We start from the raw sequence: 18987 nt of genomic DNA on the forward strand, positions 1-18987 counted from the left end.
TGGAGTTCGATAGTTGGAATGGTAATTTCTTTTTCTTTTTCCTTTTTTTTTAAAAAAAAGGTTTTCATTTTCTTTTTTCTTTTATCATGTTTACTAACATTGGAAATTGGTTGCCTGAATATTTTACTAATTTTACTAATTTTGGTTTCTGGGTTTCTTTCAAGCTATTCCCGCACTCTTCACTTTCTGTTTTTGGTCATCTCCTCCTGCTCCACAATGCCCCCCGGACTTTACCCCAGTTGGGATTCAACTGGCCCATTTCCATTTCAATCTCTGATCAGTGGTTACATACTTCAATCTCCACGAAAATTTCCTCTCCTCTGTTAGGTAATATTCTTGAAAACTCTGTCAGACATTTTTGCAAACATGTGTATGCACATGCTTTTTCTTTCACTTCTTGTAGTCACTAATTCAACGTTTTGGTGAACAAAATTTCGTCTTTTTTGCTGTTTTGCAGTTTGGAAAAAGTACTTGACCCTACCCGCCGAGGAGAGGAAGAGCCCGTATGTGTAAATACCAATTAGTTTTGTAGATAGCGGTAAAGTTTCAATCTTGGAATGTTGCCCTCATGGGTTCGAGCTCTTTCATCCAGAAAGAGTCGGTGTGGCATTGGAATCATCTCAGCAAGTAACACTTTACAGAACAATATTGGCAACCAACTGACTGAGTTCTTCGAAAACAAAGAAAGAAACCACTTTCAAGCCAATTCAAGCTCCTCCAGTCAAGTCTCACAACAACAGGGTTAGTTATATAATTAGCAGATGCACCATTGTCTGCTATTTTTCTCCTGTTGTTTTGTTTATTGTGGCAACTGCTGCTTGATTGAAGTGCAATGTTGTACTTAGATATATTGCATAAGCACATCAACTCTGCAACGCATTCCTGTTGAGATTGTATTAAAAAGACTTAATTTTGTTTTCTTTTGATTACTGTTATGGTTGTTAGGATCATTATTGCTGCCCTGTCATGCAAAAAGCGGTGGAGGAATAGGATGGCGGGCGACAAAATACTGCAATTTTATATCATTGTCTCAACCCTCGGTATATCTAGATGTGCGAAAATTCTGTACTGCTCTGGTACAGAAAATGCGAGAGGAAGATATTTCTGGATTGGCTGATGATACTAACAGTGATGTGGAGAAGTTTGATGTGGATGCTGATGTTATTAGTGGTCCCAAAGAGCCAAAGTTTGAGCCTAAGGCAGGGGTGCCGATTGATTTTACTAAGATTGAGATTAATAAACTTCCTACTGTTATCATCATGGGACGTCCTAATGTTGGGAAGTCGGCACTGTTTAATCGGTTAGTTATGCTTGACCATATGATGCATGCTCCCAAAATGTTATTTTTCTTAAGTTTTTTCCAAATTGTTTTGCTATCCTTGAGAAATAAACTTTCAATATATTGCTTGTGCTATTATAGTTTGATACGAAGGAGGGAAGCTCTTGTATATAATACTCCAACTGACCATGTTACACGGGACATTCGAGAAGGGGTTGCAAAATTAGGTGATTTGCGGTTTAGAGTTTTGGATTCAGCTGGTCTAGAGGCTGAGGCTTCCTCGGGTTCTGTCCTTTCCAGAACTGCAGGAATGACTAGAAATGTGCTGGGACGGTCTCAACTTGTGCTCTTCTTAATAGATGGGAGGTTAGTACTGTTAATGAGGTTTTGCATTTGTACACACAATATTGTGCTTAAAATGTTGTGCTTCTGTTGTACATGAATGCTGTCTCAGCCAACTATAATTCCATTAAACATATAAAGGGACATGTATTGGGCAATCGTCAGATCATGCAAAGCATTTGCAACAAAAGAATCTAATTTCCTGGTTTTGACTTGAGTTCTATGAACCTTTTATGTATGGGCTAGTATCAAGTAGTCGTCAACTGTATACACACCCAATATAAGTTCCAATGCAGAGCTCAATACAAGCAATTTAAAATACTTAAGCCTGCACGGTTTTTTTTTTTTTATGTTGGCTGCTGTGAAGATAATGATGATAGAGATATGTTCGTGAGGTTTTTGAGAAATCACATGTTCATGTTTTCCAATTGGGACGGTTTGTTTAGGTCAATAGTGCTGTTAAGCTGTTTGATAAACAATTGTCTTGGAAAAAGAATGGGGACAGCGATGCCAAAAGCTACCATGCAAGTTTCAGTGCCTGTTTCCTGGTATTAGGCTGAACAAATATTTACTACAAATGTAATCCATAGAGGTGAGAAAGCAATTCAACCTAGATGAAAATATATAGTTGAAGAATAGATGGAAATATATGATTATTATGCTGAAGGAGTTCAGCATGCAATCTGTTATGTAATTCAGAACAGAAAATATGAATGCTGAGAAGCTGGATGTACATATGGGGTAAATGTTTAGATTCAAAAGTATGTCTTCTATGAACTTGTACACATCTTAAGCAGCTTTTGTATCTGGAAGGAAACAGTTGCTTGTACTTAACTAGATTTTACGTTGATGTGATGTTGCATTGATGCTCAACTCAGATCAAATTAGCTTTATTGTCATGTTGTGTACAGTGTTCAATACTTTAGTATCTGACATAATTCTCAATATTGATTATGTTCTCATCAGAGAAGGATTACAGGACATGGATTTGGATGTCGGAAGGTGGTTGAGGAAGAATGCACCTGGAATCAAGACTCTTGTGGTAATAAACAAAGCTGAAAAGCTTGATGCATTCTCTGGTTCTCTTGCTGCTTCTGTTGGTGAAGCTTATTCATTAGGATTTGGGGATCCTGTTGCATTGTCTGCCGAAACTGGATTTGGTATGTCAGAGCTTCATGAAGCTCTTAAGCCATTGCTTGAGGACTATATGTTACAAGTCTTAACTGGTAAGACGTCAGTTGCTTGTATTGTTTGACCATGATTTTCATCTTCCGTTTGTGTCCTGAAGTATTGTTTTTGCGTGGTGCTTTTTTTTTTTTGGGTGCCACCAGTATATGCTGCAATTGGTTCATTATGGGGGATTTTAATGGCATTTGTATGATGCCCCTAGGCTGTGAATGTGACAATGATGAGTCTTTTGAGGTTAATACTCACATCCTGCTGAGATTAACATTTTCATGTTTGCTTCTGGGTTAAGATTTCAGAGAAGCTCTCTGAATTCTCTTCTCACAATATTATTAGTTTAGTTGTTGCTTCTATCTGGCTGCTTATGTGTCTAGTTGTATGAAGCAAATAATGCTACTGAGGACGCAGCACCTTGGACAGTATGATCCCTAACCTGTAAGGTTATTGAGGTAGTAGGCCATTAAGGCTCATTTAATTATGTCAGTATAGATTATCCTGGAATGACTCATCTATTGATTCCTTATTGGATTTAAGCAGTTGTCTCATATTTGGTTGGTATATCCTAAAAAACGTCCAATCTTATGATTTAGATTATGAATTTTAGTTATTAAAGTAGGTTTGAAGAAGTCCAAAAAAGTCATCTTGTTTTGTGATCCCCATAGGCTTTCATCGAAGAATAGATAATCCCACCCTTTCTCTCAGGGTTATTTATCCCACGTTTGTAGGATGTTTGATTTATTTTCTGAAAATCAACTAAACAAGGGAGGACACAGGATTAGTACTACTTGGGTCATGCCATCAGACAGAAGGAATGGCTATTCACTTCTTCTTGTAATATCTGCACATGCTTTGTTTCATAAATAACCACAAGAATACCTGTTTATGTACTGTGATTTCTACTTTCCAATTTTAGATGATAATATTGAGGAGAACAGCTCCAAAGAAGATGAACAGTTGAACGATGAGGATGCTAAGTTGCCACTGCAATTGGCAATTGTAGGGCGACCGAATGTTGGAAAGTCAACATTGCTCAATGCAATATTGCAAGAAGATCGTGTTTTGGTGGGGCCAGAAGCTGGTTTAACTAGGGACTCTATTCGCGTCAAATTTGAGTATGAAGGAAGAACGGTCTACCTAGTGAGTAGCACTGTTACATCTTGTTTTGTCTGTGTGTGAGTGTGTGCGTGTGCGTGACATATCCCTGTGCTGCAAAGAGCTACCTTATTTTTGCAGCTTGGAGCTCTGCTGTTTCAATTACTTCTGAAGCATTCTTTTGTTCTGTTATAGTATTTTTCATTTATCATTTACAGAGATGGAACCGAGGCAAACTGGGAAGTTTTTCCTTCTTACATTTTAAACACCAGATTAAGTTATTGGGGAACTCATCCCTTTAAAAATTCATTTCCTTTAGGATTGTATTTTTTTTCTGAATAATTAGATTCTGATATGCGTCATTGGCCTACATATATTCCTCATCTCTGCATATTATCTTCTCACTTTTTGAGTCTTTTGGTCTTGAATTTTTATATTGGATCCTGATGATAAAAGAAGTGCGACTTTTTTTCAATTCCTTGTATATACCTATCGGTTATTTTTTGCATATTAAGAAAATTTTCTTTATTGGGTTGTATTTTATTTGTTGCTTATTAGTTTCTCTTCTTCAGGTTGACACAGCAGGTTGGCTGGAAAGGACAAACCAGGAGAAAGGACCAGCAAAGTTGAGCATTGTGCAATCCAGGAAAAACCTCATGAGAGCCCATGTTGTAGCTTTGGTTCTTGATGCAGAAGAGGTTTGACTGAGACTATAATGTTCTCCCTGTTTCACTACGCCTTTTTTTTTATTTCCTGAAAATCATGCTATACTGAAAGGTATAGGTAAGGTTGCAACTGTTGCTAATGGCTTGAATGATTTCCTAACCTTTAAACTTAACGTGGCAAATCTCAAATTAAGCATACATTTTAGAGCATTAAAAGGGCTCTCTGTTTCAGAGAGGGTAAGTTGATAACTACTTCTGTATTAGTCAAAGAAGCTTCTCTTGTAGTTTGGCACGTTCAGGTATCCATAATCTTTAGGACTTAAGCTCCTCCTTTTTTAGCTTGTTTATACAGAGGAAAGTTTTATATGAAAATTTGATTGTGAAAGATGAGGATAAGGAGCAGGAAAGACGTGCCATTTTGCGTGTGTAAACTTCATTAAACAGAAAGAAACTCATGGGTATTCGTTTAGGCTATGCATCTCTGTAGATGATGCAGCAGACCTAGTAGGTGATTGCAGAATATATTCTGCAAGAGAAATTTTGTTACAAGTTTCATACCAAAGGAAACAGGAGAAAATATGTAACTTCCCTGACTAACCTGTTTTTTTTTCCCGCCCTTCAGTTGGGGAATAGAGGGATAGAATACAGAAATGGTGAAAAAAGAAAGACTTGGAACACTAGGTATGAATTAGCAAACAAACAGAATGAGTGCAACCTTGTATGATGCTAGCCTTGAATGAACCATGAGTAAAAGTACAAAAATCAACAAAAGCGTGTCAAATTTGTGGAGGACACAGTATGAATTATTTGGAAGGCCATGTCTACTACTAAAATGTGGTTCATGTTAAAAGAAGTCTGAAAGCCAGGGCTATTTTCTGTCTCTTGTGTCATTGGGAATATCCAAGCAATCTGCCCTTCGGCACCATTGTTGTTGTTTGTATTCTATTTCATTTTCAGAGGGTTGTTTAATTTCAGATCTATGCTTCTTGTTTTATCCCCCTCTTTCCAGAGTGTCATAGCTGCATAGTCACCTAAAGAACTTTGGTTACTTCAGTTCTTTTTGGAACTTGAGTGATGAATTATTATTTCAAACTGGTCTGTTTTGCATCTAAAGCAACAGCTCTCTTAGTGTATGTCACTCACTGACATTTTCTATTAATTAATTATGGTCTTCACTGAACTAATAGTGACTTACTGTCAGGTAGTATATCAATTTGATTACTGATTGATTTGTTGTGATGTAACTTATTGTTCTTACTTCATGTTGTTTCATGATGATTAGATTGGAAAAGCTAGACGGAGCTTGAAGCATGCTGAAGTAGTTATAGCAAGGCAAGCAGTGGAAGAAGGGAGAGGTTTGGTTGTTATAGTAAACAAGATGGATCTTTTAAGAGGTAGAGAAAATAAGAAGACATATGAGAGTGTAATCAATGCTGTGCCTGAAGAAATTCAGACAGTCATACCCCAGGTTTGTCAAGATAGAAATTTGTTAATTCGAGTTGATATTGCTCCATTGTGTTTGCCTTCATGTAACATTCTCATTTAGTGTATAAAGAAGATCTTTATGCACAGTATCTTCTAGTCCTTATGCAGTCCTTTGAGATAAGGATGCAGTGTGTAATAAGTAGTTCTTTTTTTCTTTTCTTTAAGTGGATTGGCTATCTTGGTTTTACTGCATGTGTGGTGCAATAGAGGCGAGTAGGAATAAGAAAGCAGTAAACTTTCATATTGCAGCTTTGCAGTTTTTGTTGCATAATAGATCATCTGTTTGGATATTTAAGCTACTAGTCTCAGCACTTGGATGTCTCTTAAGGTAGTTCTTGGCTTGGTGTACAAATCACAGATAGGCATAGATTCAAGGTATTATTAGCTGGGGAAACTTGTTTCCAATAGAAGGATAGTGTTTGGGTTTTGGTGTAAAATAGATTCTAGGCGGATTTAATGGGAGTAGAAAATCATGTAGACTCTGCATCTAAAATTTAAAACTATTTCTTGCCTAGATTTAATGGGAGTAGAAAATCATGTAGACTCTGCATCTAAAAGTTAAAACCATTTCTTCACCTCTAACTTGGTTAAGTGAGAGAGTTCATTGTGTCATTATGGTTCAGAAGATGCAAGTCCTTAGATGACGTACAAATGTACAGTTGAGTATCTCGTTACGGGCTTTTTTTCCCCCTTTCTGTGAGTAATTTGACCACTTTTTTTTTATCAAGTTGGCCACTGCTTTATGGAATTATAAGAGTTCATAAATGTGCTTTGAGATGAATGCTGAGGCTTTGGCTGGTGCTAGATGTAATCGATATAGCTGAAGCTCAAGTTCATGCTCCTAATCCTCCTATGTGCATTGTGGCAGTTCTTTGTGCTGTCAACTGTTATTCTCAACTAGTTGCTTCTTAAGCGAAAATTGGTTGTCGATCTTCTTGGTGGGCAAGCAGATTTCCTCTGCTGGACAATATCAGCAAGTTGCCAGTACTACAATAATACTTCTCAGCATCTCAAAAGAGAGAATTTTTTTGGTAAATATAACCTCAATGTTGATATGGTGAGAGTTTGATGGCTCATCCAGACTGATTTGGTAATATTTGGTATTGCTGTTAAGAATCAGACGACGTGTCCAAATTGGTAAAACGTCCCAACTGCAATTTCTTTTAAGTGAAAATCAATCTGAACTGCAATGTCGCTCCTGGTTAATAATAATAAATTTATCAAATGTTATATTGTGTCGTAAACCCATTCACCTCTTGATCATTTGATTCCCGGGCCAGTGCTGTTTACATTACATCAACTTCCTTTTTCGTGAGGCAAAAACATGTACATAATCTCACGGATGTCTTTTAATGAAGCATTTGTAAAATTTGTTTCAGGTGACAGGGATCCCTGTAGTATTCGTTTCAGCACTGGAGGGTAAGGGCAGAATTGCTGCGATGCGCCAGATAGTTGATACATATGAAAAGTGGTGTTCAAGGTTATCAACAGCTCGTCTTAACCGTTGGTTGCGTAAGGTACATTCCTTCAGTATATTCTTGCTCTTCGACAGTGTAAAATAGCGTTGAGCAAGCAATCTTGGTTGTGGTGACAGGTTGTGAGCCGACATTCATGGAAGGATCAGGCTGCTCAACCCAAGATAAAGTATTTCACTCAGGTAAAGGCTAGACCTCCAACCTTCGTTGCATTTGTGAGCGGCAAGAATCGGCTCTCAGATACGGACATAAGGTTCCTGACAAAGTCATTGAAGGAAGATTTTGATCTGGGTGGGATTCCTGTACGAATACTGCAGCGGTGTCTGTTAAGAAATGCAGGAAGTAAGAAAGTCACTAGCAAGAACGAACAAACATCTGGAAGAACAAGGATGGCCTCGGACAAAAGGAATCTCCTTGAGAAAGAAGAGGACATCATCTCAGCAGAGCACGTTGCTAACGGTGCATGACTGACCTTTCACGAGTTTGCATGCACAAAAATTGAGGGGAAGGTGTTGGGATGGAAGGAGTCCCTGCTGCAATAATTTCTTCATGGCTTTTTTTTTTTTTTGAGTTGGCTGGCGTGTCTGTCAAATTTAGAAATTGGCGCTGGCTGCTTTCTCCCTTGTCCTGTGCTGTTTCTTTGGATAAATGTAGTAGTTCGTATATAAATTCTGAATGTACAAAAACCCCTTGAATGTAGCGAAGAAAGAGATAGATTGATCCATTTAAAATCCAATATGGGAAATTTTTTTTCTGCTTTCACGGCATAATTGGCTGTGTAGTTGTGAGGTTCATGCCCAGTCATTGTCACTCTGCCATAAGCCGCGGTGCCCGCTGGCCTTTAGACCTCTTCCGAAGATGAATTTGGAGAGTTGGATTGGACCTCTCCCAAGCAAGGTTGGACCTCTAAGATCATGGCAAATGGAGATCCTGATTCATTCACCAACGCAACGCCAGTTGGTTTGACTGGCAAGGATTTCCGTTTCGATTATTGGGGGTGTTGGGTTCGAGTTTTGTGACCCATTATGGGGTTAAAAGCGGCTGGACTCTGGACTATACAGGGCCCAAAGTGGCTATCGGATTCGGATGATGGGGTGATACACCCATAAAAATAAACGGGAAATCCTGGCTGGATGCTGCAGGTGTTGGACCTGTGCAGAAATGAGGAAAGCCTATGGATTGTGGGCTTCATAATAGACCTTGGAGCAGCTTCAACTTCAAAGCTTCAAATCAAATGGGAAATTTAGTACTATTGCTTCTCTTTTTTTTTTTTTTAGACAATTGATTCTATACTAAACTATGGAGAAGGAGGGAGGGGGATGGAAATGAATGTAACTAAACTGTTATTGAGAACTCGAATGAAGCTAAACTACCTCTATGGAATAATATTCCAGCCCAGGACGGGGGAACTATGAGGGGTTTCGAATCCCAAACGAGGGACTTTTTGTCCCTCCCTGGGGCCGACCGAGTAGTTGGTTAAAAATATTCGTTAGCTGATGCACAGCTCCAATTTAGCCCAGGGGTTTGTTGGATGTTACCTGCTAAATTAGAATCTTTGACCATTTTTGACCAAAAGAAGAAAGGAATCAGTACGAACAATCCAACAAATCAGGAACAAGATGAGAATTGTTTTATTCGTGGCCTATATTTGTGGACACGCTAGCTTCAAATGTACATGTACATAGGTAAAAATATTAATCCTACGTGATTAGATTTTCCCACCCATATCGATCCTTGGATGAGCTGACCATATGACTTCCAAAGTCCACGGGAACCTTTTTGGTAAGATTGAAATGCATTTCATACTATGAGAAAAATTCCTTCTCCTGCCACAACAATAAATAAACATCAATCTCTACCTAGCTATAGCTATGGCTGCTACATGCAAGAGGACCGACGATCAACCTCCGAAGAAGCATGCATCAAGTCACTTCTTAAAAAATAGATTCAGACGGACGCTTAGTGCACCTTTCTGGTCCAGTAATAGTTCAGTTCTCACTGGCCCCCTTAGATCCAATTGGACCTCTCCCTTAGATTCGGATAATGTAGAATACTATAGATAAGGTGACGATTTAAAAAAAAAAGAAAAGAAAAAGAAAGATGCATCAAGTTCTCATATAATTGTTGTTGTGGCTCGAGAATTCTCAAATGACTGCAAGTCTTAGTAGCATTCACAAAGAGCACACTCAAAACCGCGTAACATTTCTGACCAACTTGGAGCCTGAAGGAGGGAAAAGAAAACTGAAAAGCGACAACTGATCTAGCAGTATATAGCTAGAAGGCTTAGTTGTCAGAGCGGTGATGTAGAGATTGCAGTTGTACAAGTAGTAAGTAAACTAGTAATGCCAAGATTTTCACAAAAATGTTCGTATTCAGTTGCTATAATGGCGGCAGCGGTGGCGGACTTTCAATTCTCATTTCTCATTTCTCAACAGAGACCGAGGGTGCGGTCCACAGCATTCACTCCCCCGGTACATTGACCCCTTTGAATATTTTGGGAATTTTCGTCATTTTCTTTCTTGGCTCCCTCAAGACCCACACTTTTGGAATTTCTAAGTCAAGCCCAGGCTTGTATCACGGGGCATTTGGAGTTGATTTGGTATAACGGTCCTATATTTTTTTAGCAACTCCATTGTATGCTTCTGGGACTTTTGTTCAGCTCAAATTCATCAATCCAAGATGGAAGAAAGTTGACCTCGTACACTCTTTGTTCGTTGGATTTTTTTGTTTGACCTTCCCAACCCTTCTCGCACCCTTCCTATTTCCAGCCTATTATTAGATACAAGATTCGAATTTTGAATCTGATAATGAAAAAAACTCTTGAGTCGTCCTCCCTGCCCGCCACTGTTATGACTGATAAGCTTCTCCTTGCTGTGGTACTGCTGGAAAGAACTTGCACTAATTTTCTGTCATCTTAATTATGACAACTGGTTTAAGAAATACTTGCACATTTTCATGTAGCTATCCAGTCAATTTTGCGTATGTTTTACTACATTCATCACAGTAACCTTTGCGTCGAACATGGTGATAGACGCCCCAGTGAGACAGTCATAGATCACCTACTACTTTTCTGTACAACGCAGTAATTGATTAGTTCAAAGATGGGATGGAGATTCTGAAGTACTTAGCCATGAAATTCATTTCTTCCTACTACATTTTTTTTCCTGGCTTGCTAATCATGTCATACAATCTAATATGACCAATGTGGAAATTGCGAACTTATGTTTGGCGTGTACTTGTTGAAGAATAATTCAGATGTTTAGCTAGAACCTGATGAGATGAACTTACTGAATCCATGCTAATTCAAGAGTTCCAACCAAACCCCAAAAAAAAAAAAAAAAAAAGACCAAAGATTTGATTTCTTTGTGAAGAATTGAAGTGTTGGTGTGAATGCAATAATTCGAAAAGTGATATAAGTACATTAAGAATGGGGAAAATGAGGCTCCCTCCATTATTGTTGACCGGTAAAGATTAACTTTGTCGAGCTACGGAAACCTAATTCCTTGTGATTAGTCAAAAGACTTAGCCATTAAGAACCACAGGAACTAAATTGCCATTTCTCGTCTTTTTTATGGCGAGGCTTGACAAATTAAGTGGTGCAAATTCTCTAATGACTGCACCATCTCTCTCTCTCTCTCTTTCGACAATTCATTTTAGTCAGAAACCTCATATTCACCTGACTAATATCTTCTTTTAATCAGAAACCTCACAGTCACCTGACTAACTAACATCTCATTTTTACTCATTTTATTACAATACTACTACAATTCATCTTAGTCATGAGCTCGATTGGGGTTCGCATTGAGATTGGACGTAATCTTCAATTCATTATTGACACTTTTAATTCGGAATTATTTTTTTGTCGTTGGCATCAAAATAAGAGAGATATTAGATGGCACAATTGGACATATATGTCTACTCTTTGGCTACGGATAAGTGTTGTACAGAACAAGGGGAAATTAAAGGCAGATGCCCGCGTACAAAATTCACTTCACTTCGTATAAGTTTAATTTCAGAAAATTAATATTGGAAAATGCAATAGCAAATTTGCTGGTGACTAATTACTCAATAGTGGGAACGTTAGCTTCATGTGCGTGCAAATAAAAAGGATTCTGAATAAGGAACAAAAAGAAGAAAGAGTGGATGTTAATCAAAGTTACCATACCATGACTTAAAAATAGTATGTTTGTTATAGCAAAACTTTGTTTACAAATGATGCTGGTTGTTATAAATAACTTCATAGTTCTTAGCTTTCTACTCCTGTACCCTTGTTCCTAGTTTCAAATACAACAGGAAAATAAGGATTTAAATTCTTGAACAAATTAATTGAAGTTGTGCTATAGAAAACCTGTCCTCAAATTTTGCTTCATTGTGCACTATATACATTGCTCTTTTTCCTATCTGTTAGAAAATACATGACTCGAATTGAATGGGTTTATCATCTCTTTCAGTAATTCTCATATGATAGAAGCAATATTCAAGTGTGTGCTTATAATGTATTCTATGTATGATGAGGCGTGGTTTAATTAAGTCCTTGAGAAACAAACTATATGCATTAGTATTAATTAATATAATAAAGAAAAATAGGTTAAGAAATTCTAGGAAAATTTTAGGTTAAGAATTTAAAGATTTAAACCTATTTTTCTTTAAGTAATGAATTAGTATTACTTTATGAACCATTGATTTAATTGTTTTCCTACTCATCAAGATAAGAGGGACCGTGCATGTTTATTTTCATTTGTTTTTCTTTCTTACAAAAGTTAAAGTCAAATAATGTACTCCTCTAGCTTAAGAGGAGCATAGAATATTGTCAAAGTATCTCCACTCCATTAGCTAGCGCCCAACATAAATGGTGTCATGTCTTCAAACCCGAATCTGTAAAATTGGCTCCTATATTTCATGTCACAACACCATATATATCAATTCTATGCTGTTTTGGTTACCAAATAAGTTTACAAAAAATTTTGTCCACATCATTAGTCTATGTACAAAGCATTTGCATCATTTGTTGGTTCATGTCTGCCTTTCTAGTTATTACTACTTCTTTAAACTTGTCATAGCTAGGTTCACTTATGATGCAAGTTACATGTCCTTTGAATTGAAGCTATATATATATATATGTGTGTGTGTGTATGTGTATGTTTATATATATATATATATATATACGTACAGAAAACTATATTAATTTCTTGAGCCACACAAGATCATTAATCATCTTCTCTTTAGGTGTGACATGCATGTCAAAGTGCTGTTAATATCTACTCAATTTAAGTATATTTTTTGGAAATTGGATCTTAATATGTTGAGCCTTCTGGTGCTCATTCATTTTTATGATATCATGAAATCTTGCGGCCGGACAATATCTGCACAAGAAGTTAATACACCACTGCAGGCTAATTTATCAAAGTTCCGTATCTTTCTTCTTCTTTTTTTTCGGTTTTTGAAAATTAAGGTTAGTTTGGGTGTTACTGCATACTAAATTCCAAAAAACTGAAATGGGACTTGTAGCTTATAATACTAAAGTTCATGAAAAGAAAACCCTCAATGTAACAAAGACTTGGAATTTTAGCTTGTTATTAACTCCTGTTCTGCTCTTAACATGCTGTAGAGCCACTGGAATCTTAGGATCAAATTAACATTGTTTTTTATGGTTGATTAAACTGCTGAACATATGCTATGTCAATCTGTATATATATATATAGATTTGTGTGATTGATGGTACGTATATGTAGCACAAGAATGCCTTGGAATTGTAGCAAATTATTGCTCAAAAAAAAAAAAAAAGAGCCTAGAAGGCAGCCAGACTTTAATAGTATTATGGATTCAAAGTGGCTGAGCTTGTCCTCATAAGAAAACGAGTATATATTGACTGAGGGTTGCTTTCTCTAAATAGGCAAGTCTAATTCTTGTATGACATTTTGGATTCTTACCTCTTTTTTTTTTTTGGTTGGATTTTTTTGTTCTTTATCCATGATTATAATGACTTTCACCATCTTTACTAGTAAAACGAGCTTGTGATATAGTAAATCATAACAGACAACAGTTCAAAATGTTACCATGTACTAAGAAGTACAAGTAACTTGTTCTTATTAGCGAGAACGAATTGAATAAAAGAAACTACGAGTAAGTTTAAACTTATATTTCTAGAGAAAGTTATGATGCATTGAGAGATACTACATACAAGAGAAGCCCCAGATTCCAAAAACCTTAGCAGCCAAAGGATTTCTTTCCCCATGCAATGTAGAATTTCTATAATGGCTATGGGATAAATATGTAGGCCAAAATTGCTTTGGGAGATGCCGGACCTCTCTAGCATTCTTAGACCAAAACTAACAATCCACACGCACGCAAGCATGCACGCACGCACGCCTGTCAACCATGAAAGTGCGGTACTGAGGATCAGATGATGACTGCCACAATCCATTTCACAGCTATATCTAATTAGTAAGGACATCTCAGCCTACCTAGACCAGATCCCAAGAAAGAATGTAGCCTGAAGGAGGAGAATTCTAGCCATGCAATTTAAAATGCCATAAAATCTCAATTCAATTAGTTGGGCTGTACTAAAATCTTGAGACTGTACTGTTTTTATTAGTCAAATTATATTAACAAAAGCCTCTGTCAGTAATGGGTTAGTTACCTCGCTATGATCCTGACAACCTAATATCTGAACCGGACAAACGTTTCTGTCTTCATTCTAAATGGTGGTTTATGAAAAATGGGTGGCCCCAACCTTCTGCTGGATTTTCCATTAATCTATCTTTTGTCTATGCCTGCCCGGTCGTCTGCAACCATGCAAGTATACCATCATGATCTCATCATTCTCATTGTCACAAAAGAGAAAAATCTCATGTCCACCTTTTTGTTCTTTCCTTCTATTCAAGAATGGGAATTACAAAGATCGGAAAGGAGCTAGAATGAGGTCAGCGAGTGATGAAGCCGAACCCTCCTTTTGAGACAAAAGGAAAGAAACAATTTAAGAGTATTGATCATTTAGCTATACATATCTAGTTTTCATAGTCCACCTTTATTTAACTTAAGAGATGCAGTCGAATAAATCCGATGAAGCTATATATACAAGAGACTAGAATAGGTTCCAATTTCATTCCAACTGAACCCTCAATCTCATGTTACCTTCTCAAACTTCTCTGGCCTGGAAAGCATATTACTGGAATCAAACAAGATATAGAAATATATAGAATCCCATGAATTTCAAACCCCAAAAGACAAATGGTTTTCTTGACTTATAAACTTTTAGGCACAACTACACATGATAATAAAAACCTAACATATGGTAGATCATAATTCTTACAATGATCAAGTCAATAATTCAGCTAAACCGAAAATCTAACGAGATGATACATCATACTACTACCACTACTACTACTACTACTACTCCTCCTCCCCATCAGCCATTTGTGAAATCTAAACAGTATTTTCAGGAAATCAAGAAGCTCCACATTAGAAAAATACACATAATAAATGTATTAATGTATGTAGACGAATTTCACAGATTATTCGTTACTTGAATGGACTGTTGTTGAAGTCTTTGCTTGCCTCATTGATTGAGTTCCAATCCCACAATCTATCCGTGAAGGCAGCCTGAAGAGGGCCCGGAAGCATGTTAAGAGCTAAGGACTGTTGTACTTGTGGCTGCAGAGAAGAGAATTGTGAGGGATGGTTAGGATTATTATGATACTGCTGCTGGTGCTGACTCATTGAAGCTTGCTGAAAGTTCACTAATCTGTGAAGATCATCGAGAGTAGTGTTCACTGTTGGAACGAAAGAAGATCCGGCGAAAATAGTGGTGCAGTCAGGGGCTAAAGTAGTAGAACATAGTTGCTTTGGTTGGTGAAGCATAACCCTATCATCTTCTACAACTGATGATGGAGCTCCAACGGAAAGCGTAGTGGTCATTGGAGCTAAAGACATGAAGGTGTTGTGCTTTGAAAGCCCGAGAGATGTGCCAATATCAGTGCAACTACTTCCACTTGTTTCGCTTAATTTCTCGTCCAGTTGTTGAGGATTTCCAACAAAAGCTTGGAACCTTTCCATGGAAGCATGATTTGTTGCTTCTTGGCTTTTCTTAGCTGATGAAGAAGTCGTTCCTCTTGATGATGAAGCTCTTGTTGGGAGAGAACGAGGGAGAGATGGATGGTCTTCGACTCCAGCTCTCTTGTAGACGCGGCAAAGCGAAATCTCAGCCTGGAAAAGATGATCAGATGTTTGGATTTTGTTTGAATTGGATGTAACATAAAATTGAAGAGATTAAGATGTTCCTGAAAGCATTGTTTCATGGATTGCAGTTATGAGCCCTATCATGAAAATTTATGGCAAAGCACATTAAAATGTAGTGAATTTAAATTTTCATGCATGTTTTGTGTGATATATATTAAAGAACTCAATAAATAAGAACAAAACTCGAAACTCATTAATTTGTCAGTTGGTGTTGTGTTTTCATTTTCTTTTTGCCCCATATGGGGGCCATCTTGCACCGTTGTACGAATTGAGCCCCTCAAGAAAAAGCCAAAAACTCGAAACTTTTTATCAGAAGACAAAACGAAGAGTTCTTTTGCAAAGAAGAGATTTGATTAACTTCTCAGTAAGACTAGGTTTCAAGAACAGAACTTGGAAAAGCAAATCAATTACTGGTACTGCCCTGATATCATTTTCCGAGTGAACCATTCTGTAAAAATGTAACTTGAACATCTAAAGCATTAACTAGACTGAAGAAAACCCTCATCAAGAACTTAAGCAAAGTCAAATAGGATTCCTCCATTTTGCAGTTTAGATTTATGATTCTTTTTTTTTTGGAAGTCAATGAATTATTAAGGATTTAAGACTCTCTAATCTACCTTTTGCAGGCGCTCAGTTTCATGCTGTGGCAAACGGTATTCATTCATGATCCAGCTAGTTCGGATGCCTTTTGGAGCTTTCCCGGAATAGAAAACAAGGGTCTTCTTCAGCCCAATTGACCGGAAATTCTCTGTTCGGATCATTCTATCAGCTCCTGTAGCCTTCCAATAACCTGAAGTCGTCACTCGGTTTGGCCGATCTCCATTTCTATATTTTCTATCTCTTGGCACATAGAAAAACCATTCCTTCTCTCCAATTGCTGCCAAAGCTGTAGGGTCAAAACAAAGGGGAAAAAAATCTTACTCGCACTGATTTCACATGACAGTATACTTTATGTGAAATCATCATTTCGTAGCCATATATAGATGAAAGGAACAAAAAAGGGTGGCGGGGTGGGGATTGAAAAGTAAAAACCTCCCAAAGATTCGATCTAGAAAAGAAACAACGAAAAAGTTAGTATGGTACCAGGAAGTTCCCAAGGGTCGTAGCGATAAAGATCAAGAAAAGTGATGAGCTCGACATTGAAACGCTTGCCCTCGACCTTACGGCGAAGGTAGAACTCTATAAGTTCCTCTTCAGTAGGGTGGAATCGGAAGCCCGGCATAACCATATCATGATCATGCTCATGCTCATCTTTGTTGTTGTTTTCTTGGCTCATGGTGGCTGCAATTGCCATAAACTATTAATGATACTAACTTGTAATTGAGGTCATCAGCTATATATATAATTGCCTCTTATGCAGCTAAGTTGTAAATGGAGTTATTGTACGACAAGGAAAGAGGGTGGTGCAAACTGTGGACAGGAAGATAAAGAGAGAGAGAGGTTAAAAACTTGAAAAATTTAGTACACATGAAGTTAAAAAGACTGGAAAGAGTGTAGTCTTGGTCAGTGTATAATTGTAATTGTATCTCTCTAGATAGAAGAAGAGAAGAAGGAAATAGAAAGGAGAGATTGGTGCGGTTAATAGAAAGATCTACATAGCTTCCAGGCCCTACAATATAAGATGTTACGTTAAGGTGTTTAAGGTGAGAAAAGGACATCACAGAAAGAGGACAGGGTGGCCACAGCCCTCTTAGCGGTGGGTTTGGAGCTTTCTTTGTTCAACCATAAATTCTGGTCATTTGTGTAACTTCTTTTCTTGATCTTTAGGTAAAATTCCCCCCAAAATAAATTCTGCTTTTTTAACTTAACCAAATCCTACAAATTCTCATTGTTCACTCTCAAGCGCTCTATGATCACTATTGCCGCCAATATCACCTTTTGAAGCTAAGCTAAAGCAGCCAATTTGGGGCAATTTCAGGTGGTAAGGAACTCTTTAACACTCCCCAAGAGTTTGAGAGTTTGATTCCCCTTGCCATTCTAAAGTTGAAAGCAGCATATCAAGTTACCACCAAACTACACATAAAGATACAGGTGCAAGGATTTGACCTGTAGAAAAATCTAAAAAGTGTATAGTGATGCACCTTTTGTGGTTTCTCTTCCTCTGTAACTTCCTTCATATGGTGATTTGCCCTAGAATTTAAAAAACCCCAATTCGTTAAATAAGCCCTTACTATAAGAACTCAACAAGTGTATGTTATGAGTAAATCTTATATACACTGACAGTGTATACGTTATCACCGTTTGATTCATGACATGTGTGTAAAAATTAAATTTTAAATTTAAATTTTGTATAGTTGTTATATATATTGGTACATGTGCGTGTTTGTAAACATTTATACAACCTATATCCTATTCTTTGAATTTTTCTTTAATTAAATGCCGTTGCCAGAATAACTCAAAAGTTCATAAATATGTAAGAACTAATAAAACTCGCATGCCTGGCAGCAGTTAAGATACTGTACCATAAATTAGGCCAAGGCTAGCTTGCAACTTTTAAAAGTATATTGTAGGATTGATCAAAGAATTCGATAGTGGAAACTTCGTAAGATCATAAAGTTCTGGACGAAATTTAATAATTTCACATAGTTTACCTGTTCTTTTACTGCTTTTGATATTGACAAAAGGTGAAAGGATTTGAATTTTTTTTTCATTGTGGTTTTACACATTTATGTTATGTGATAAAACGTGTCAGAGAGGGTGGAATGGTTTGATCACTTGGGAGAATTTTCAATTTAGTATCCAATCCCAAGTGATCACTGTGAAGGATAACTTTGAAAGATCCAGAGCTTGAGAAAGATGTCAAAAAGACAGGTCTAACTATCAAAACTAATATATTCACATCCAATATTCCTAATTAAGATAGTCAACAAGTAAGAAAAGAAACTCTATTCCCTCGCATCTAATTTTGATCTTTTAATCTCATATGCACCCCTGAAGGATGGCTAAATTCAGAAGCGCCCAAAAATGTACTAGCACAAAGCCTCCCGGTTCAAGTCAGTCCCGCCGCGCTGTTACTTCAAATGCTGCAAAAATCATTGCTCTTATTGTTATACACTTTTGAGTCGTAGAAGGGGTCAATTTAATTTCATGCATGGCATGTTTAATTCCAAGGTTTAATTAAAATCAACCATATAGCCTTTCCAATGCTTCATAATCCACACAATTATGTGTGAATTTTCCAGTTTCTCCCATTAGCATGTTTAATCCAACACATTTATGTATATCA

The 18987-nt window shown here is 37.2% G+C and overlaps 2 protein-coding genes across 3 annotated transcripts; one reads left to right on the forward strand and one right to left on the reverse strand.

Moving 5' to 3' along the window:
- The first annotated feature begins 112 nt into the window (after positions 1-112).
- On the forward strand, positions 113-8293 carry LOC140035222 (uncharacterized). 2 transcript variants are annotated; one of them, XM_072075253.1, is made up of 10 exons: positions 113-327; positions 458-741; positions 946-1300; positions 1421-1645; positions 2588-2847; positions 3720-3943; positions 4471-4596; positions 5846-6031; positions 7428-7565; positions 7643-8293. In XM_072075253.1, exons 2-10 carry the CDS (start codon positions 558-560, stop codon positions 7988-7990), a joined length of 2046 nt encoding a protein of 681 aa, XP_071931354.1. In that variant the 5' UTR covers positions 113-327; positions 458-557; the 3' UTR covers positions 7991-8293. The 2 variants fall into 2 exon arrangements, with proteins under 2 accessions (XP_071931354.1, XP_071931355.1); XM_072075254.1 differs by having other exon boundaries at positions 3807-3943.
- Positions 8294-14733: 6440 nt separating this feature from the next.
- LOC113731977 (uncharacterized) lies at positions 14734-17305 on the reverse strand. The gene is made up of 3 exons (XM_027257544.2): positions 16845-17305; positions 16379-16647; positions 14734-15728 (listed from the first exon to the last, which is right to left on the reverse strand). The coding sequence occupies exons 1-3, from the start codon at positions 17053-17055 to the stop codon at positions 15045-15047; spliced, it is 1164 nt and encodes a 387-aa protein (XP_027113345.1). The 5' UTR covers positions 17056-17305; the 3' UTR covers positions 14734-15044.
- Between the last annotated feature and the right edge of the window lie 1682 nt (positions 17306-18987).

The sequence above is a fragment of the Coffea arabica genome, chromosome 2c, assembly GCF_036785885.1.
Source record: "Coffea arabica cultivar ET-39 chromosome 2c, Coffea Arabica ET-39 HiFi, whole genome shotgun sequence".
NCBI lineage: Eukaryota > Viridiplantae > Streptophyta > Magnoliopsida > Gentianales > Rubiaceae > Coffea > Coffea arabica.

Coding starts and splice junctions, on each gene's coding strand:
- LOC113731977 (XM_027257544.2), bottom strand. CDS start 17,055: ATGGCAATTGCAGCCACCATGAGCCAAGAAAACAACAACAAAGATGAG. Junction 16,648..16,844: donor CGACCCTTGGGAACTTCCTG/GTACCATACTAA, acceptor TTGACCCTACAG/CTTTGGCAGCAATTGGAGAG. Junction 15,729..16,378: donor AAACTGAGCGCCTGCAAAAG/GTAGATTAGAGA, acceptor CATCTTTTCCAG/GCTGAGATTTCGCTTTGCCG.
- LOC140035222 (XM_072075253.1), top strand. CDS start 558: ATGTTGCCCTCATGGGTTCGAGCTCTTTCATCCAGAAAGAGTCGGTGT. Junction 1,646..2,587: donor CTCTTCTTAATAGATGGGAG/GTTAGTACTGTT, acceptor TGTTCTCATCAG/AGAAGGATTACAGGACATGG. Junction 3,944..4,470: donor AAGGAAGAACGGTCTACCTA/GTGAGTAGCACT, acceptor TCTCTTCTTCAG/GTTGACACAGCAGGTTGGCT.